Source organism: Lupinus angustifolius, unplaced genomic scaffold, assembly GCF_001865875.1.
Source record: "Lupinus angustifolius cultivar Tanjil unplaced genomic scaffold, LupAngTanjil_v1.0 Scaffold_41_310, whole genome shotgun sequence".
Lineage (NCBI taxonomy): Eukaryota > Viridiplantae > Streptophyta > Magnoliopsida > Fabales > Fabaceae > Lupinus > Lupinus angustifolius.
The window spans coordinates 16,118-38,831 of NW_017721676.1; the positions used below are offsets into that span (position 1 = coordinate 16,118).

The 22,714-nt window shown below is 36.4% G+C and overlaps 1 protein-coding gene and 1 long non-coding RNA gene across 2 annotated transcripts; one reads left to right on the top strand and one right to left on the bottom strand.

The window, feature by feature from the left end:
* The first annotated feature begins 15,250 nt into the window (after positions 1–15,250).
* LOC109338792 (REF/SRPP-like protein At1g67360) lies at positions 15,251–16,742 on the top strand. The gene is made up of 3 exons (XM_019576106.1): positions 15,251–15,294; positions 15,372–15,605; positions 16,098–16,742. Exons 1-3 carry the CDS (start codon positions 15,274–15,276, stop codon positions 16,530–16,532), a joined length of 690 nt encoding a protein of 229 aa, XP_019431651.1. The 5' UTR covers positions 15,251–15,273; the 3' UTR covers positions 16,533–16,742.
* A 1,806-nt stretch (positions 16,743–18,548) lies between these two features.
* LOC109338793 lies at positions 18,549–20,492 on the bottom strand. The gene is made up of 3 exons (XR_002106591.1): positions 20,478–20,492; positions 19,713–20,015; positions 18,549–18,772 (listed from the first exon to the last, which is right to left on the bottom strand). It is a non-coding gene; the product is annotated as an uncharacterized LOC109338793 (long non-coding RNA).
* Positions 20,493–22,714: the final 2,222 nt, after the last annotated feature.

Genomic DNA, 22,714 nt, shown 5'->3' on the forward strand with positions numbered 1-22,714 from the left:
AAAAAGGTTCGGAGGCTATTTGTTGACTAGAGCAGCTCGACAGATATCATGTTCCAAGACTTGTTCACCAAAATGGAATTAAAAGATAGGGACCTGATGCCTTATGATGGACAGCTAGTCGGATTCACTAGGAAATGGATCATTCCTAGTGGCTTTATTGACATTGGGCTTACAATCAGGGAATAACCCCTAACTCGGACAATACAAACATAGTTTCTGGTCATTGATTGCATCTCTGCCTATAACGCTATCCATGGCCGGCAAAGTAGTGGTCTCCACTTCATATCTATGCATGAAGTTTCTCTCATCTGATCTTTGGGTTTGTACTGTCAAAGGAGACCAACAGAGTACAAGGAGTTGTTATCGGATGAGCCTCCGCCCGAATCACACTTCAATGCAGGCACCACCTCTGAAGAAAAGTCAGCAAGGTGTGCACCTGATAGAACTTGATGATAGAGCAGATGAAGGATAATTCCGCTCTCAGTTCGAGGGGGGAAACTTATCTTCAACTTGACCCCTCAAAAGAAAATTTGGTGTACATTAGCAGCACTCTCGGCAAGGCTCAAAAGTCCAGGTTAATTAAATGCTTGAAAACCAACAAAGACCTTCTCGCTTGGTTCGCTGTGGACATGCCTGGAATTAATCCTTCAGTCGTTTGCTACCAACTAACCACAAACTTGGGAGCCAGACAGGTGGCCCAAAAGAAAAGGAAGATGGGTGTCGAGGGGATAACCGAAGTTACTCGGAAAATTTCAGAACTTCAAGAGGTCAGGTTCATCTGAGAGATCGCGTACACCACCTAGTTATCCAACATAGTGTTGGTCAAAAAACTGTCTGGAAAATGGCGTATGTGTGGATTATATGGATCTGAACAAGGTGTGCCCGAAAGACCCGTATCCTCTCCCGAATATTGATCACCTCGTGGACAACTCCTCCGGGTATCAATTTTTATCATTCATGAAATCTTATTCTGGATATAATCAGATACCCATGTATCCCCAGATCAAGACAAAACCGCCTTCGTTACACCAAGGCGGCCTACGGCTATACGGTCATGCCTTTTGGGGTAAAAAACGTAGGGGTCACATATTAAAGAATTATGAATACATTCTTTGGGGATCAGATTAGGAAGCACGTGGAGGTCTACACGGACGACATGATTATCAAGAGTCTGCCATCAGAAGACCATGTAACTATCTTGGATGCCATCTTCAGTCGGTTGCATAAGTTTAATATGCGCCTCAATCTGGAGAAGTTTATATTCGGGGTTGAAGCCGACAAGTTCTTACGATTTTTGTTAACAAGTCAGGGCATCGAGGCAAATCCAGAAAATGTCAGGCAGTTATAGACATGTGCAGCCCACAATCGGTTAAAGAGGTCCAGCAATTGAATGGGCGGTTGGCGGCACTAAATAGATTCCTCTCTGCATCCGCCAAGAATTTCATCCCATTCTTTCAACTCCTCAAGCAATACTTGGCTATTCCTCACGTGCTCTCTAAACCTGAACCTCCTAAGACACTGTATGTCTACTTAGAAGTAACAGATGAGGTCGTGGTAACCGCTCTAGTCAGAGAAAGTGAAAAATGTCAACACCCATTATACTTCACTAGTAAGGCCTTATAGGGCCCAAAGCTCATATACCAGAAACTAGAAAAAATCGTATATGCCTTCTTGGTGGCAACAAGACGGCTATGATAGTATTTTCAATCTCATCCTGTGGTGGTCAAAACCAATCAGCCAATTTGCCAAATCCTACACAAGCCAGAGCTAGTCGGTCGAATGATCTCCTAGTCTTTTGAGCTCTCATAATTTGATATAAGCTACAAGCCTAGGACAACTATCAAGAGCCAAGTCTTGTCCGATTTTGTTGTAGAACTGACCGCGCAACCCAATAACCCTAGGCAGATATAGACAATCTATATCAATGGATCATCCAACCCTAAGGGTAGTGGAGCTGGTATTTTGTTAGATAATGGCCAATGGGTGACCATTGAACACTTGTTGACCTTCACATTTCCTACGTCAAACAACCAAGTCGAGTACAAAGCATGCATTGTTGGTTTACAATTAGCTAGAGAGCTCGGAGTAGAAAAGGTGTTCATATGTAGTGATTGTTAGCTCGTCGTGTCTCAGACTACGGGTTCCTATCAAATAAAGGATATGTTATTGGGAAAATATCTAGCCAAGGTTAAAGAACTAATGGCCAAATTTGCAACAACCTCCATCCAACATGTCCCTAGGGAATAGAATGTTCGAACGGATATTTTATCCAAATTGGCTAGTACAAAGAGTCTGGGCAACAATAGATCGGTAGTATAGGGAGCAGTTTTGCAACCTAGTGTCATGGCGGTTGAACAGGTACAGATCCCGGACAACTGGATCGGGCCCATCATCAAGTATTTGCTCAATGGCGACCTCCCCACCGACCAAAAATGTAGGCAGAGGTTCCTAACGCATATTTCATGGTTCATAATAGTACAAGGTTGTTTGTATCGCCGAAGCTTTTCTGCCCCCATGCTTAAATGCAACAGCCCCAATAAGGCGTGGTACGTCCTCGAAGAGATTCATGAAGGAAGATGTGGCCACCATCTCGACACAACATCTTTGGCCAAGAAGGTGCCCCAAGCAGGGTATTATTGTCTGACCCTGGAAAAAGATGCCTCCGATTTCACCAAGAAATGCTTAAAAAGATGAAAATTATGTGTATCAGACCTTTCAAGGGCTGAACAAATGATGTAACTGAATGCAACTTATCACATCCCAAATTTCAGCTCTCTACTTATATATATAAGTGTATATTATTCTCTTAAATAATAGGGAGCTATGTGAAATCCTGTGTGCAGTATAAAGGATTACTCGAGTAAGAAGTCGACTTACTCGAGTTATAGATTGGTAGTGAGAGGAGTTAGGAAATGAGTTTCGAATCATGGACTTTCTTTAGGAAAATTCATGATTTAGTTTTCAACATGCATTAGAGTTATATCCTGAGATTACGAGGGAAACTAAGTACGTCAGAAGCTCAGTAGAGAATTTCACACAGTTGGAATTTTACCCGTTATCAGGTAAATCTATCATCGTAGAAGTTCGTCAGAAGTGGTCTGAGGGACCCTGTGACTTTTGAAAGCCTAGATTATGTAATTTTCAATAATCATGCTACTAGCTTTGCCTACGAGTGCCTATATTCATATCTATCTCACCTCAAGTATAATCAACCATCTTGGAAAGTGTTTGAAGATTATAGGTTCATGTTTTTCTAACACTATAATTACATTTAGAATCATCTAGTCTTACTCAAGCCATTTAGAGTGCAAACTCATGTTCTAGTATTAACCAAAATTCTCATTCCTTAGAAAGTCCATAACTTTTTCATTATGATAGATTTTTTAGTGATTCTTGAGCCTAAACCTATTTTTATTTAAGATTTCTATCCAGAGATTAATCCATCTCCAATCAGCAGTGCCTATATTAATATAAGTACATGTATCTTGTCTAGTCTTGTTTCTTATAACCCAAGTTATCTATCTATGAGGTATGGATAATCATCTAGACAATGTTTAGAATTGTCTTAAGTTGTCTTAGAATGTAAGAAACGCATTCATGCAAAAAACAAAACATAAAATCACATAACACGTCCTAAATCACATGGATTTAGAATGGCATGCATGATTAAGCCTAAAGGCTAACATGTGTCCCTTAGGTGGCCCTATTAAGGCTTAATCCAGCCTTAATGACCCACCTCACCCCTTACTCTCCTCCTATAAAAGGCCCTTATGGGCTGAAATCATTTCAAAAGCTCCACTAACACTCCAAAATTACTTCTTCCTCTTCCACCCTCATCTTCACGTCATAATCAAGAAAGGAAGGTAACCTCCACTTCTTTCTCTCCAAGCTTCCATGCAAATAAAGTTAACACCTCTCTAAGGTATGGTAATCATAGTTTTAGTCTTTTTTATCCCATCTATAAGTTTCTCCTAGCTTATTTTCTCTCTTGAACTCTCCATGTCTTAAGTAAGAACCATAGTTGTGTAGGTTGTTAGAAACTCTTTATTCTTCTCTTTAGATTCTTGCCAAGATGCTATTAAACTATTTTGAGGTATGAGGAACTCATTTCTGGACTTAAATCAACGAAAGTCCTTTATGCAAAACCCTAATATTCTGTTTTAAAGTTCTGGCCCTAAAAGAGTTAATGAATCCATGCAAAGTGGCTTGGTTATAAAGTCCTATGTCTTTAGGTTGATTGGGAATGGCATGGATGTAGTTATTTGGTGCTTGCATGTTGTTGGTCTTGCTGGTTAGAGGTTGTTTATGGCTGGAAAGTCGTGGTTGAGAGTTTCCAAAACCCTACCCACACTTCATCATGTTGAAAGGCTAGGATATTAGTTAAAAAGAGTGATTTTGATGTTGTAGGTTGTGTGTGTACCTTTAGGATATAAGTTAACCACATGAATGGACATAGTTTTTAAATATCATTTTGTTCTTGAAGTGTTTAGATGTTAATCACGAAAATCTAAGAGTTTCAAAGCTTACTCATGCGTCATATGGCGATTGGTAAGCCAAACATCGTTAATGTCACCGGTTTCGACCTTTAGGTCCCTGATACTCTTTGATAATGTCTAAAATGGCTTAGGGATGACCTTAAATCCCATATGTCATGGCCTAGGTTATGTAAGAGTGGTTCTACTACCCTCTCAGGGGGTTATGACACACTTCTATATGTCCTATGATAACGGGAGGCCATTTACCTCGCCGAAAACCCTAAATCGAAACCAACAACTTTAAGAAGACTTAGAGATTCTTAGTCTCTTTGGATTAAACTGAAATATATCAAATGATAGTCTCACTTCAGTCATATTCATGTATGTCTAAAGTTAGTGAATTCTGGTACTTATTCTAGAGCGAACTGAGGGCTCCCGGTCCAATTCTGAACCTTTGAGCCAAAATTGTCTACGAGATTCTTATCGTGCATGGTCAAGACTTTAATTGTATCCAAATAAAAAATTTGGATATGTTCACATGTCTAGAGCCTATTAGGACAACTTAATAATTAATAATAAAATTGAAATATTGAAGTCAATCGTTTTAGACGTAATCAGGTACTCGACAGTCGGGTAAGCTGCAACAAGAAGTTAATAGGATCAGGGAAGGTACATGTATGGAGAGAGGTGCTTTCATGTATGAGCTTAGAAATGGTGCAAAAGATAGCTGCGCATATCTAAGCTAGGCCTAAGGAAGAGATCGTCGAATACTATTTCTATGGCCACAAATAACTAGGTATTGAGGCCCTCTAACATGTAAATTGCTAATTTAAGATTGAATAGAGTTTATTTGATATATGATTTTATGTTGAATATGTGATTTTGTTTGGATTGACATGATTATTTGTTTATCTTAGGAGTTGAAATAATTGTTATGATGGAAGTTATTTTGTTAATTCCAAGTAATGTGAAATTATTATATCCTTGATATGATTGTTCAATCATGATAATGGAATATTAATTAACATGACTAATTAAGATTATTATATTAGTGTTGAATGAGTATTTCTTGATTGGGTTGATTTTTGAAAATGTTGAATTAACTATTGCATCACGATAAAATTGTCATTATGCATTCTGATGGCATGGCATATGAGTTTCCCTGATGAAATCAATTTTGAAAAGTCTGTGGTTTGAGAACAATGAAATGAAGGGAAATGAAATTGTTTTACTGAGCTTTCATCATTTAAAGTCTTGTGAATATGTATGTATATAGTGAATTACGAGAAAGTTGGCGTAACATTGTTTTGGAAAAGCATATTAGCATGATGTTTAAATAAAAGTTTGTTTTTCTAAGTCAAAAGAAAGCGATTTGAGAAACCATAAGTTTAAGGTTATTTTCTTTCAAATTGTCAAATTAGTATAAATTATCTTGACTTATACAAAGTGATTCTTTTGGTAAAAAAATCCGATTATTATAAAGTTCTCGTCCTTACCCTGAAAAGTTTCCATGCGTTCATCTTAAAGGAACTGTTGCCATGTTATGTGCGTATCATAAGATCCATATCACTATGTCTGCTATTAGTAGCATAGTCTATAGGAAGATACGACATTGTTGATGTTGTATCGAGAACCTAGAGGGGTACCTTGTCTATGTGACTTGGTTAAGGAGACACTGCGGGTGAGGATTGATCTATCAGGAACAGGGTAGCTTCCATGTGTCGATGGAACTCCTCATAGTAACTACGGTGACCTCTAACACCCCCTTGAAGGTATCGTGTTCAGGATGATATGGCGGCTACCCTTGCCGACCGGAAGATTTCCGATGCTACCGAGTGCATGGTATTTTGCCAATATGTTGCCAATGGTGGAACGGCGTGGTATTCGTCCTGTTCGCTTCCTTAGAATAGCATAGGACTGGTCGGGCTCGACTAGTGTCGGTATCATTGTTGTTAATATTGAGTCTATGGCCCCTATAGAAATTAATTATCTGTGCACTCATTAAGAGACTAATAGTTGTGTCAACATAGACATGATAGAAATTCGTACCTAATGATACTAACATTCCACATTTAATTACATCTATATGATATTGATTATATGATAAATGTTATCTGAACTTAATATTTCATTTGTCATTTATATACCATATGTGGAAGTACTTACTCTCCTAATATTTTAGGGAGTACGTGACTTCATAGAGAATGATCGTGCCATCGTCAGAAGGAAAGGAAAGACAATTCTTACCAATGATGTAAAAACCATACCGTACCGGCCAGTTCAACCGAAAACCGGACGAACCGGACCCCTAACCGGTACGGTACATATGTTAAACTGGTCAAGTATCAAAACCGGTCAAAACCTGTCAAAAATCGGTCAAAACCAGTGAATTGACCGCTATTTGACTAAAACGGTCGGTTTATACACATTTTTTTTTAAAAAAACTTAAAAAGTCATTACAAGGTGACCCATCTATCCAACCCTTCTTCAACACTTCAAGGCACATGCTTCCAAGGCATACTTAGATGACACCTTTTGGTTCCTAACATTCGTGTGTAATCTTAGTGACATTTGTGCAATCTTGGAGTACTGTCTCAAAATAGGATTTGGTGCAAAAATATAATCTCGATATGAGACAACTTTGACTCCTTGGTGTTAAATGTTAAAACTCCAAATTTATTTGTTTTGTAGAGTGAGTTGTGAACTTGTGTCATTTATTTATATTTTGAGGTTGTTAAGTGATACTTTTGGATTGATATAAGTTTTGTAATTTAGACTTTGAATTTGTAAAAGACTTAAAGTTGTTTGTTTATGTGAATTTTGAGTAGAGAATGAATATGGATTATAAATTTGAGTATCTACCTATTTGAAATTTTTTTTGTTATAAGTTTATATATATATATATATATATATAAGTAGGTATGTCCGGTTTAACCAGCATGCAGTTTAATTATTGAACTATTGGTTGAACCATTGTACCACTATACTAGTACCCTGACCGGTTTGATAACCGGTACGGTTTTAACAACACTGATTCTTACGACTAGGTAGTGCGTCGCTCTATTTTAGGATGTGACACCTCAGTCAGTGTACCAAATTTTATCACTGACAAGTTGTGAAATTTTACGTTGTTTAGAAGAATCTGTCAATGAAACTTCACCTGTTTTATATGAAAAATAATTGGAAAAAATTTATTTCACATTTTCAAAATAGTTTTGCTTCCGCAATATATCATTTCGTCACTTGTCTACTTATTTTAAATTCTGATGAGTTAGGGTGTATATAACTTATATGTTAACGAAGTATTATTCAGATTTTTTTTACTGGCCCTAGACAGACGACCAACCATACACCCCTCAAAGGCGTGGGCCAGTCCCTCTTTGACGACAGTTCAATCTTGAAACCTAAGCGAGAATCAAGTCCCCTTGGTCGCCAATAATACACCCCTCAAAGGCATGGGCCAGTCCCCTTTTGACGGCGGTCCAAGTCACTAATCCAAGTGAGGACCAAGTCCCCTTGATCGTCAATAATACACCCCTCAAAGGCGTGGGTCAGTTCCCCTTTGATGGCGGTTCCATCTTGAAACTCAAGCAAGGACTAAGTCCCCTTGGTCGCCAATAATATAACCCTCAAAGGCATGGGCTAGTGCCCCTTTGACGGTGGTCCAAGTCAAAAATCCAAGCGAGGACAAAGTCCTCTTGGTCGTCAATAATACAACCCTCAAAGGCGTGGGTCAGTCCCCCTTTGACGGCGGTTCAATCTTGAAACCCGAGCGAGGACCAAGTCCCCTTGGGCTCCAACCATACACCTCTCAAAAGCGTGGGTCGGTCCCCTGTTGATGGTGGTTGACCACTCTCATCCAAAACAACCCGACCAATTTGGATACACATTGCGCGGAGAACACAACTTTGTTTATAAAAGATTATCCTACGTTATGGTTGAAATTCATTGATGGAAGTCTGGACGATCATTACTTGGAAATATTGAGATTTATCCGACCACTCATTACTTAATGATTCTCTGACATTTCCATTCAGGTTCAATCAAGGTTAGTCATTACGTTAATGGTTATCCTACGTTATGGTTCAAATTCATTGATGGAGGTCCGGATGATCATTACTTGGAAATATTCAGATTTATCCGACCAGACATTATTTAATGCTTATCCAACATTATGGTTCAAGTTCAGTTATGGATACCCGAACAATTACCTTCAATTATACAAATCACTTGTTATACATCAGCCGAAAATAAAATAAGATACAAATTAACAAGGCATGGTAAAAAAAAGCGCAGTCTTTACTCATTAAAGGTCAGATTAAATCTGACTAGTTACATAAACAAGGAAATACAAATTATGACCCCCATCACTTCTACTCGGAACAGGAAGCTTCACCAGGCCCTCCTCATCAACAACCAGCTCCCCCTTGGGAGTGACCCTAGCATCGATCCTAGTCCAAGACCAGTCAGCATCAGGGAGAAATAACCGGACTTAGGCAAAGGCATTGTCCCACCTCGCGTTAGCCGCCACAACGACATCATCCTTTAGGTCCTAGTAAGACGCCTTCAGATGAGCCAACTCATTGGTCAACCGAGCGATATCAGCCATGGTTGTCTCCTCCCGTTCTTCTGATAACCTCAACTTGGCCCCAAGTTGACGCCTCTCCTCTTCAATCTGGCCAAGACAGTTTCCCAAAGTGCCTAACTCCTATTGGGCAGCCCCCATTTCACTTGGACCTCTAAGGCCGCCTCCCGAGCATCCTGAAGCTGGAGTGACATTGTTGATAACTACTCACCAGCAGTTAGATTCTACTCTTCCTAGACCCTTAGGGCTTCAACATACTTCTTCTCCAATTCATGAAGGTCAGCTGAATGCTGCTCTTAGGAGTGTAAGCGGTTCCGGTTTAAACCGCGAAACTGATGGAACCGAACCAAACCAAACCGCAAAATGTGGTTCAGTTCGGTTTCGCGGTTCGGTTCGGTTATTTTTTTAAGGAACCGTTTATGTTCGGTTTGGTTTATGGTTTTAGAAATTTAGGAACCGTTAGAACCGAACCGAACCGCATATTAAAGAACTAGGGATTAAGAAATAATATTTTATTATTGTTTAAATTCTTCAACCAATTTTCTAGCTTAAATTATCAATTTTTGTGTGAATTGTAGTTTTACATATGTTACTAAATTGTTATTAAGTTAGTATTATATATGTTATTAGTTACTAAATTGTTTCCTAATGTCTTATGATTTGGAACATATTTTCCTACTCTTGTGATATTGAGTTTGAAACCAACATATATCATATATTGTTATACATGTATTGTTACATGTGATACTAATTATGAAGTGTAAGGTTATAAATGTAACTATTATATATTTTACTAATTGATATATATGTTACTAATCATGAAGTATATTGTTGTATATGGTTCATAATTTTTTATAATAATAGTAGTAATGTTTTTCTTTTATGATAAACAATATCTCTTGTAACACATTTGAATTTTCAATTGATGAAATAATTTTTTTATAAAAAGTAAATGTCAAAACCGTGGAACCGAACCGAACCATTCAAGAGCGGTTCGGTTCTTATAGTTAAAGTTGCGGTTAATTGAGCGGAACCGAACCATATGTTTTTACTAAATTTTTACACCCCTAGCTGCTCTTGGAGATTGGTTAGGGCATCCTCCCCAACCCAGGTGGTCATTACACCCTCACCCTCGAAGTACATAGCCACAAAAGCAACCAGAACCCCGACCTCTCAAATTTTCCTCAGCAACTTGGTCACGGTCATGGAGTCAATGGTCTCCAACACCCCCAAGTTAAGCAATCCAGCTTCGACCGCCTTGGGGACTTTGTACAGAAAATAGTGTTTGGTGAGAGCTTTTCCTTTGTCGTTGGTGGGGGTCTTCCCTTTGGTAGGATCTCCAGGCTGGGGAATAGGAATCCATGCACATGCGACTTCATCCCCGATTAGATCAACCAGATGGATTTCTACTGGGGTAGGAACGATGGTGATTAGAGGCTCAGAATGGATAGGTAAAATGTTTATCGGTCTGGTGGATGAGCCATCCCCCCGGGTTGACTCTAGGCGAGCAGGAGAATCAAATCTCACCTTTTTTGTGACCTCATCACTCTTCCTCTTCAAGGCAACCCTCCTCAATAACCCTGATCGGTCGGATAGATCGCCCATAGCAGCTATTGGAAAAAAGAAAAAAACAAGTCAGATCATGTAAAAACACTACAAAAACATAGCATATAAAACTAGATGTTCACCGACTTCCGCTTCAGAAATGTGATCCCCTTGGACCAACTTATAGCACACTATGACCCGATCAATCTCTATCCAAGATAGCATCTCATGTGCCACCTCCTTTATCCCGAGGATTCAGCTGGTCATACAAAAAGCTAAAAGATTTGGTCGACCTTTGGTGTATCCCACGTTCCAGGAAAATGGGAATCGGGGCAGGCCATCAAGCCCATACGCCCAGGTATGATGATCACTCTGGACTGTTACCTAGAAAAACCCAGTTTTCCAACCCTTCACAGACCCCTCGAAAGGAAGGAAGAGAGCGCGCCCGTTTCTAGGCTGAAGTGATGTCCACTCAGGCCGACCCGCGTCATTCTCATCTTTTTAGTGCTATACCCCACCCCAAAATATCCAAAAGAATAGGCGAAGTGTACATGGTCGTTCCATGACTTCACAAAATATCTTGAAGGTCCGGATGAACCCCCAAGAGTTAGGATGAAGTTGAGAAGGGGCTACTTGGAGGTGTTGCAACACTTCGACGTACCATTCATCAAAGGGCACCCTCACCTCGATTCGGCGACAGACGTACTCGTACACATAGAAGTTATTTCGGTCGTTGTTTTCCAAAAAGATGTCTTGACAAACCCGTTCCTTTTTAGATGGGTTGCACCATACTATGTCTTCGGTCGGGTATGCTAACACATCCACATTATGATGCTTGTCCATAGAATAAAAAGGGCACTGCCAACAACCTCTCGATCCATCCACCAATAAGGAGATTTTGGGCCCATCATCTCTAGCGGAAGGGTGTATTGGTCGGCACGATCAACAAAGTTCATCTCTATGTGTGACTTGTCACCAGAAGAAGTGTCAAACTCCAAACTAGATATGTCATCCAAGACCGGACCCCACTTCTCGCAAAAGGTTGCTCGGTCTAGGACATTAACCTCGTCACTGCCCTCTTTCCCCCTTAGGTCACGCAAAAGGGCAGAAAGAGACAGTTATCGAGGTCGCCCCCGTATAGACCGGCGCCTTCGGTGACAGGAATTGGGGGTAGTAAAGATTGATGGGAGTTCAGACAAGATCTCTAGCTCGTCAGAACTAGAGTCTCTGCCAGACATAATTAAATAAGTAAAAAGAGGAAAGAGGAATTATCGGTTGAAAGGAAAGAAGCCTCTAAAAGGAAGGAAAATTCGCCCGCATTCAGAAATGATCAGAGATTCGGCAAGAAAAATCGTGAGTAAATAGAATGAAGAAAATAGAAGAAGAGAACCCTTATCTATAAGGAAGGACCCAATCCCATATCTCCCCAGATGCCCAACCCAAAAACAAGTAGACGTGTCGGTTGGATATTCCAAGCTTTCAGAAAAATGACAAGCGTCCTTCTACGTGTCCGAAGAGGACAAATAACCATCATGACCTACTCCTACACCTAGATGCTACCTTAATCCATCAGATCGGAACATCTTGAGTCTACCAGCTCGGTTCGCTTTCGACCGACCTAATAGACTTGGAGCACCTATTTCACCCCGGATAAATCCGAGTGTTTCCTAGCCCGCCCCAGGTGCGTGCCTATATATAATTCTACCATTGTTTACCCACCCATGGTGGGTCAGACCCGTTGTAAGCACCATAAATGCTCCTGGCGCGTCTTTAATGCCTCTGGCACATCATTAATACCTCTGACTCTGTCATTAATGCACCACAAACACCTTTAATGATGACTGACAATGTCACGCCGCCTGTACATTCTACTTGCCTCCCAACAATTCGACAAATGAAGTCCTGTAAATGGAGCAAGAACAACCCAACATGTCCCCATTGTACCCGCTAGGCTTTGATTAATAGTTGGGTGTCATGTCGACGATCTCTAGACTCTATAAATAGAGAGTCTCACCTAGGAAGTATAATTAATTCACATTTCCTCATTTATTGCTACACTTATTATTATTGTTCTAACTTCTCTCTTAGTTACTCCTCTTCTCTCTAAAACACTTTACTGACTTGATCGTCAAAGAATCTTTTCAGGTACCTCCCCAGCGAGTGTAGACAATATTTTGACCAAGACTTCTGATCTTCTCTATTCTATCGGGCATTTGATACCCACTATCCCTCCTAATACAAAAAAACAGCCTCAGACTAGTGATTGTTATCCATGATTACTACAAATTTTGTTTCACCAAAGTCATTGGTCAAAAAGAAGACATCCCCATTTTCTTTCGTCTTTTTGTTAATGTGAAATTGTGGTTCACAAAGGGCTTCCTATTTTGTTATCAATAAGTAATACAAAGAATGTATATTGTATTTACGGTATAATATTTATACATTATTATTATAAATATTTATATATTATTATTACATTATTCATCATTTATTTGGATTATTTTTTTAAAGGTCAATAATAATTAAATATATATGGTGAATAATACAATGACAATGAATAAAACTCATACAAATGTGAATGCATATATTTTTTTCTCTTAATATTTAATGGTGTAGCGTTAGTGATTTATATTTCATGTAACAAGTCCAACGGTCAAACCATCACCATGTTATTATTATTGGTTTTTTTTGTTTTTTTTTTGGGTTTAATACATGATGGAGTAGCAAAAAATATACAAAAAATTGTGGTTTGAACCTTAGCATGGACCGCTAAACTATTGAATGCAATTGAATAATTATGCATTCTATATTTTACTTATAAATAAAAAAAAATTAAGTAAATTGTGTTTGGCAGACACTGTTTCTCAAAGAAAAACATGGGAAGCAAATTTGTGGTTGTGAACTAAGATTTCACCCACACAAAATTAAACGATACCTCAAGTTTGGTCCAGAATACAATATAAAAAACTGGGCCAAAAAAATCATGCATAACAACTACGCTTTTAATCTGGACAATATAATTGTAGGTGATAGCCACGAGATCTGTAACAATAATATAAAAAAACAGGATTTGAACTTAAGAGTCTAAACCTCTAAAAGGGTATGTGTTTAAATATATTTACTTTTTGCACAACAATTTTAATGATTAAAATATGTATAAAATAGATTAGTTAATTAGGAGTTAGTTAGAGTTAAATCTCTAAAATTTTCTATAAAATATGTTGTTCTTTGTAATTAAATTCAACAATTTATTCAATTCATTTAATCAATTAGTGAGATACACAATCATTTTCTTGTTATTTGATTTCTAATATGGTATTGAAGCAATGTATTTATTCCTCGTATATTTTCCATCTCCTTATTTTTCTTCTTTTTTTCAAATGTTCTTAATGGCATTCGACTTTTTCTTGGTGGAAGTAGTGTTATCAATATTGGCTTCTATAGTAGAGTAGATTCTGATTTATGTGTTAACATGGGACAAATTATGAAAGACATTGCAACCATTGCCATATTCTTCAACAAGTTTCTTTCTCTTCTCTTTATTTATCATTCTCTTTTACAATATTCATATTCACTATTTCTCTCAATTCTTCTTAATATTCTTGAGACAAATATTGTTCATATTTTCATCATATTTTTCTTTTGTTATTCTTGGACAAAAAATGCTCATATTTCATCAAATTTTTCTCTCGTTATTCTTGAACATGTATTGTTCATACTTTATTATATTTTAATTTCTCTCATTCTTTGGTCAATAAACCAATATGGTATTCTTGAGTTTTGTTATTCTTGAACAAATATTGGTCATATTTCAAAATATTCTAGATTTCTCTCAATCTTGCCCAAAAAACTAAGATGATATTCTTGAGCAATAATAACATTTGATCTTCTTTCTATTGTGTTGGTACTAAGTGAATAACATCATCACTTTTAATTTCAATTTATTTTATTCTAAGAATTCTTCTATTATTTTCTTAGCACAACCATGTCAGTTTCATGTGCTATACTTTAAAGAATTCTTCTATCTCTTAAATTTTTCATTGAATATCTCAACTTGAGTAACAATAAATTTACCATGTAATCCCTTTAATGGTCAAGAATATTATGCAAAACTTGAAGTTGCAGATTTTATAACAAAGGTTTTGGAGTCTTCTCATTTCAAACATCTTTTGTCCAATGTGAGAGTTGTCAAGTTATTTTGGTTTAAAATTGTATTGGATTAGTAATTAGTTTAAACATATAACAAGCACAAATTCAATTTCATGATTAAAACATGTGTAAAATAGTTTAGTTAGGGATTACGTAGAGTTAAGCCTATAATATTTTCTATATAATAGGTTAAATAATTTTTTTGTAAGTCACTCATTCCATCATTGAAATATACAATCATTTTCTTGTTCTTTGATTTCTAATTGTATGCCTTCATTCACGAGTAAGAAACTAAACTCTTTCATAGTACATATTGGTTTTTTCAACAAGTATCGTATCCTCCAAAAATCGAACATTTGATATTTGAATCCAAAAGAGTCTTACAACACTATACTAATTTCTTATTGGTCTAACTCACCAATTGGATTCACATACTTAATCTATATATTAACCTTTCACTCCCTCTATCCTTGTTAATAACTTAATATACTAACTAGCAAGTTCTAACGTGAAAAAACAATGGCCACCACCACCCATGAGGTATGCAATATTCGCCCCTTCTTTTCTCTCATTTTTTGCATAGATATTATATCCTGTAATGTTTCTGTTTTCTGCAGACAAAGAGGAAGAAGAGTCATGATGAAGAACTAAAGCATCTTGGATTTGTGAAGACTGTTGTGATTCAAGCTTTCTTGTGTGTATCGAATCTTTACCAGTTTGCAAAACATAATTCTGGGTCTTTGAGATCTGTTGTTGGAACTGTGGAAGACACTGTTACCAATGTTCTCGGTTCTGTCTATGACAAAATCAAATACGTCCCTCTTCATCTCCTCGTTTTTGTCGACAACAAGGTTTGCTCATTTTCTTTAAATCCAATCCTATCTTATGTTTTGTTTGTGTGGTTTTTAAACATTTCTTGTAAGATTTCTCTTCTCGTTAATCTCGTTCAGATCAAGATCTATTTGTTAAGCATTTATCAAAGAACTATGCTTTTATCTGTAATTTATTTTTTAACCTTGAAAATACTTGAAACTTCTTTAGTAGTATTTCTGAAACGTCAATATGCAACCCGTTATTTGTGCATGCATTATTGTTGGTTTTTATTTTAACTCTCAAACCATAGTAGAAAAACAATTCATATTATTCAACATTTTGGTTGCCTTAGACTTGACATGCATTATTGTTGTACATAGATTCAGCCCCTTAGAAATTATTGTTGGATATGAGTACACATGACAACACTCTGAATCTGCATGCTTGGAATTCCATTTGTTAATGTTTAAAATCAATTGAGAAATTGGTAAGCAATTTTTAGATAAACTAATTGTATGTGAATGTGGCAGGTGGATGAAGCAACCCACAAATTTAATGAGCATACACCTCCATTAATTAAGCAAGTAGCAAACCAGGCTAAGGTTTTGGTTCATGAAGTATCAAACAAAGCAGAAAATGTAGTAAATGAGGCTCAATCTGGAGGGCTAAGAAAAGCTGCAAGTTATGTTGCTATAGAGTCAAAACAATTTGTGCTAATTGGCTCAGTGAAATTATGGGCTGGTTTCAACCACTACCCACCATTCCATGCAGTGGCAAAGATAGCAGTTCCAACAGCTGCACGTTGGTCAGAAAAGTACAACCATGTGGTTAAGGGTATTGTTGGAAAGGGCTATAGTATCTCTGGATATTTGCCTTTGATTCCCATAGATGAAATAGCTAAGGCATTTAAACAAGGAGAAACCAAGGTAAATGAAGATGATACAACAATTTCCAATTCTGATTAAGTATTATTACCTACCAGCCTTAGTTCTTTAGTTAATATGTTTCTTACTAATCATGCTTTGAGAGCATGTATGGGGGACATTATGGGTATGAGTTGTTACTTGTTAGGAGTGTAAGAAATAGGTTAAAGACCATGTATCTTAAAAAAAGGTCTGTAGAACGTTATGTGATTATGTCATTTCGCGTTAAATGATATTGAAACTTGTTTTGTTTGTCCTTTTGTTGCATACAATATTGCTCAATTCAAGGGAAAGACATGAGAGGTGGGAGCACAGTGTTCATTCCGAGGAGAACTTGTCCATTTGTTGCACAGTTAGACAAAATTTGTTATTAAATGCTGCACGGGCAGGGGGAATATAACCTCAACCATGGTTGTCAAAGTTGTGGAGGTTAATAAACTCTAGGAATTTCCTTATTAACGTTACAACTTACAACATCCCCAAGTAACTACCAAACTTAAAGTAATGACTTGCCTAGAGGGTTGGAAACTAGTGGAATCAGAATATACATCTCATTTTAGTTTACTAAGGATATCTTAAGCTTAAAACTCATCTCAAGATTGAAACTCTATGTTTCCGGCTCATATTCGGCTCAATTGAACTTCGCATACTATTCAATTTGACTCGTTGACTCAAATTGATTTGGTTCATCAAGAATCCGTGAAATGTTTGATTCAACTCATTAGCTCGATTGGTTTAATTCATCAACTCGAATGATGATTATTTACTTTATATATATATAAAATTAAATATTTTTGACATGTATATACATATATATTGATATATACATATTTAAACACACTTGTACATATATATATTCAAATCAACTTATGAACCTCGCTAGTTAAACTGTACTTGACTTAAATTCCACTCGTTTATTTAACGAACTTAATTTTTATCTAGATTTTTACTTGTTTGATTCATGAATCAAGTTTATCAAACTAACGAACAAATCGAGTTTTTAACAAACGTCGAGTTGGTTCAGTTCATTGTCATAGTTACCCATAAGGTGGTATGATAACGAAGATGAAGGGCTTAAGGAGCGGAATGCAGGATGTTGTGAGTTCAAGTTTCACCAACAACAAAAAAAGAGCTATAAGGTGGTTTAATAGTTAAAGTGAAGGATATAAGTGAAGAAGATTGAAGATTCGAGTCTCACCCACAACAAAAATATTAACATCCTAACAATTATCGATCCTAGTTGCCCATAATCATTATTTTACAATTGAAACTCAAGTGGTAGGACCGATAATAGAAATGAAAAACATGCATAATAACATAAATGAAATAATAATGAGTTCATAATTCTAGAATTAAAAAAACGGGATTGGAGCTGGTAATGACAAATTGGAAGTTTGGAAATGCTAGAGATTGGTTTTCGACTAACAACAACATGATTTCAAGTATAGAATAACACAATTGAGAACAACCAAGCAAAAGATGACTACGAGAGAAAAGAAGTAAGCATTAGAAGTCTCACAAGTATAGATGAGAGAGAACACCATAACATGATTTTTATCTCCTTTTTGGGCTTGGCCCATTCTACCAAAAAATAAACGGATAGGTATTTGTTTCGAAAGACCACACTATGCACCATAAAAACATCAGAAAACATGGAAATCAAATCGCAATCCAGTGTAATTAGGGGGGCACAAATCATTTGCAACCAATATTCAGAAGACTATCAAGACAAATACCTAGCAACAAGTGGAAGAGATCACAATTGTTGTGAATTAAGCACAATCTAAATTAAGATTTTTAAAGAAGGTACAATACATGACTATAACCTACATGCCCTCATTATCATAAGCTCAACATAACTTATTACTTACTGTTTCACAAACCTTAAGGTTACCATACAATATAGGCAGATGTGAAGTGTAATGGCAAAGTTGGCACAGGCATTATATCAAATCTACCCTCCCCAACATATTAACAGATGCTAAATATGGCAACTTACAACAAAACACGAGAACTAAATCAACTAAGGACAACATAAGTAGTGAGACGAAATATCTATAGAACAGGTAAATAACCCAGAAGTGCAATTTTGCATTAAGTTCTCGAAAGGGAAAAATCTTACACACCATCGTTATACAGAACCTTTATTCAACATAAAAGTATAATTCATTACAAACGATTTGTAATTCAAGCAGCATGCAGCAAGACAGAAAATTAAAAAAAAAGGAAATATGTCAAATTCCCATGTCCTCGCCTAAAAACTTGTGACAAGTTCAGCATCACTGCATAAAACAAGGGGGAAAACACAAAATGAGTACAAAAGACAGCAGTATAACAAATAGGCTCGTGACTCAGTTAAAAGAAACCTTCGTCATCAAACTTTCAAAAGACTAAAACGGAAAGATACTCATGAAAAGAAATCACATGGAAAAAGGGAAAATGTGGTGCCGGCTAAAATGGTATTGCATATTTAGGAGTTACTTTTTTGGCACCACTTTGGTGCTCTACCAATATATTTTCCTTTTTGGGGAGATGGGTGGTGTTATGGTTGATTTGCAGAGGGATGGAAATGCTTTGCCGCATTGTTGTTTCCCTAGCATAGATGGTTTTCTTTCATTTTGTTTTTTGAAAGAATGTCATGTCCTTTTATTTTGTAAATTCTCTTCTAATCTAATGACATTTCTTGATGTATAAAAAGAAAGCATGACTAAAGCAGCATGGACATGCTTGTCTTGGATTGATCAGAAATAAAATTGACTTGAGAATACTGGTCGTTCATCTCATTGTCCTTTTAGTCATACGCTTACAAGGGTAAGGCTTCCCACATCTATCCTCCCAGACCATATTAGGTGGGAGCCTCCTGCACCGAGCCACCTTTTTTTACTAAAAATCAAGTTTCGCAAATAGTAAATAACTGATCACAGTGAAATGTGCAAAGATTCAGCTTCAATCCTAACTTTAACCAGCTCTGGAATCTTAACCTAGTGCCGTGAAGGGGCACATTTTATCGTGAAAAAGAAACATCTTATCTCTTGATGCATGTCAATATGATGTTTTAATAAGAACACAACGACAAAGTTAAACACCAGCCTTGAGGGGCTAACATATTCAAACTGTATGCCACTCCACAATCCAAAAATTATTTACAACACCCTAAAGTTTAGTGCAATAACAAAACCCACCAACCATAGATTTGAACTTTGAAGAAATTCAGAATAATACCTCATTTAGATTTAGGTGGGGCAGAGTAATGATAATTCAGGAGGACATCATCGTAAGGGTCCCTTCGGCCAGCTACTTGGCTAATCTGGGCATCCGCAACGATCTGAGAATTGTGGCGCTCGAATGTCCAGAACCCATAGGGTCGCATAGGTAAAGCCCACATTTCCTTTGTCTTGCCACACCTCTCCTTCACCTTATAAACATGCTCTCTGAATCTACGATCCCTTTCATTTGGATCTTCCATCAGCTTCAACACCAAGTTCTCAGCAAATTCCATTATGAAACCCATCTTATCTTCCTCTTCTAATCACAAAACCAATACAAATAAAAAAAATCTCCAAATTGTGGATTCACAGTTGTCAATGATGAAACCGATCAAAGAACAAATCAAAACAAATTAGTTTGGTCCCAAACTTCATTTAAATTCATAGAAAAATTAGGCTTCATTCAATTTCAGTTATCCAATCAGAAACGAAACCCAAATTAGAAACCCTAATGTACAAAAAAAAATCTGAAGAGAATATAAAAAGATTTTACCTTATGTTATTATCCTTATTGATGAAATTGTTTCCAGACAAAGACTTAAATTTACTCGAAATACGAAATTACTATTGTTATTCCTTTCATCATAATAAAAGCTATAAATCTAGAAACTATTGAGAAGTTTCCAGTAAGAGAGATAAAGTAGATGAAGCACAAAAATGATGGATTGTAGTTGAAACACAAAGATTAATTTGAAAATAGTGCGATTAGGTTTTGAGCTACCTGTTCTGATCTGCGCCTATAATCAGATCTGGCCTTCAGCTCCCTGCGTTTTTTACACAATGATTGATCAAATATTTAATAACGTTGATGTTATAGTAAAATATAAAAATATAATCTTTATTTTTTTTATTTTGCTGAATATTCATTATTTTTATAAATAAGCATGATAATTTTTTATTGTTATCAACCACCCATGACCAATTCCATGTAAAGAAAAATAGCATCGGAAAATGTATAATTTCAATTTTAAATTCTAAATGTTGAATGTATTATTTCGGAATGCAATATTTTTATTTTCGATTCTTTAAAAAATGGCTCTACAAATGATTGATCTAACTTTGAAGTATTCTCAAGTACTAGTTTTTTTTTTATATGTGTAGTTCAACTTTTTCTACTTCTTTATCAATGCTATACTCTTACATACTTAAATTTAGATGATTATATTCTAATTTGATTGTTATCTCCATTTCTCTTTCTTGTCAAATGAATTTTAAACAATAAGAATTGCAAAAACTAGTAGGCATCACAAAAGTAGATAATTTCTTGAATCTTTTGAATTGCTATTCTAAGTTGAATGCATGAAAATAAAAGAAAGAAGTATGTGAATATGAAATTTTGGTAATGTGGATAAGATGACTTTTTGTATAAATAGATGGATTGTAATTGAAATAAATCACTTGAATCAATAAAAACTTTCTTATTAATTTTTTCCCTCTCTTATATACATAAGTCAATTCTAATTATGCTCATTTTAACCAATCTCAATGTAATTTGGGGAAGAATCATCATTTGATTTCTATACTCTCTTGATATAATGATACTTCATAGAAAATTGAAATTCTCATTAGCCAATATTAAGAGTGTTTACCTTGTATGGGTTATGTCCTTCCAATTATACTAGTTATGTTAAAAAATTTATACCAAATTCCCTTTTCCAAAATTCAATACCATCAAGAGTTGACTAATTGTTATTCATCTTGGTCTAGCTTGAACAACAATACATTTTACATTCTTTTTTTGTACTATTAATAATATTTTTTTTAACTTTTTGGGTAAGGAATTAATCTTTTTCGAGGTTTGTAGTTGTCCCTCCTAACAAGTGTCGCTCACAGAAATCGAACATTCGATTTTGACGATCCAGTGGGATAAATCATGTATCTTATATCACGCTTAATCCTTTGGGATATATCATCCTTGCATTGAAATTGTGCAAGACAATTTAATATTTGTCAATCTCCTCTCTACAACTTGCAACTAAATTCTAAGACATTTGTGTTGAAGACAAGCCATGGTCCTCATGAAGAAATGAATAAAGAAGAAGTGTATGCTGAAATTATAGATATGAAGAACAAGAAGGATGAATAAGTTTTGTTTTCTTTTGCGCTTTATTGCTTTCTTTTCTTTAAGCCTAGTTTTTAAGTTTCTGGTTTGTTGTTATTTTTAGTTTTCAGTTGGATAGTTTGTTAGGCTAGCTTGCTATTAATAGCTTGTATTCTTTCTTCTTCAATCAAGGAATTCAATTAACAAATTAAGAGCAACAAGAATCAATTAGAATTTTCAGTTTCTTTTGCAATGGCATACCATGTTTCTTTAACATGGTATCAGAGCTTCTAGCCCTGGTACTCCATTCTTCTGCTGCCAACATATCAGAATAAAATGAGCTTCTTCTTCTACAACTCCTTCTTCCTCTAGCTCACAATCATCATGGAAAATAGAGCCCTTCAAAAGCTCAATCCCATGTAAGATCCTTGTTCCCCTTATTTCATGAGCCCTAATGAGATCCTAGGCGTGGTTCTCGTGTCTAAACCTCTCAAAGGGGAGAATTACCATTCTTTGTCCCGTGCAATGTGAATGTCAATCAAGACAAAGAACAAGCTTCATTTCATCGATGGATCACTCCTCAAGCCTCCAATATAAGATCCAAGCTTCAATGCGTGGGACAGATGCAACACTTTGGTAGATTCCTGGCTAACCCAATCAATTGATGCCTCAATTGTTCAAAGCATCCTTTGGATGGACACAACTCTAGAAATTTGGCAAGATTTGCGTGAAAGATACTACCAGGGTGATGTATTCAGAATTGCAGAGCTTCTACGAGAAATCTATACTTACAGGCAGGGTAATCTCAGCATAGCTGCTTATCATAATCATATTAAGGGGCTATGGCAGGAATTAGATAACTTTAGGCCAATTCCTGGATGTACTTGTACACATAAATGCATATGTGATCTAATACC

Coding starts and splice junctions, on each gene's coding strand:
- LOC109338792 (XM_019576106.1), top strand. CDS start 15,274: ATGGCCACCACCACCCATGAG. Junction 15,295..15,371: donor TGGCCACCACCACCCATGAG/GTATGCAATATT, acceptor TGTTTTCTGCAG/ACAAAGAGGAAGAAGAGTCA. Junction 15,606..16,097: donor TCGTTTTTGTCGACAACAAG/GTTTGCTCATTT, acceptor TGAATGTGGCAG/GTGGATGAAGCAACCCACAA.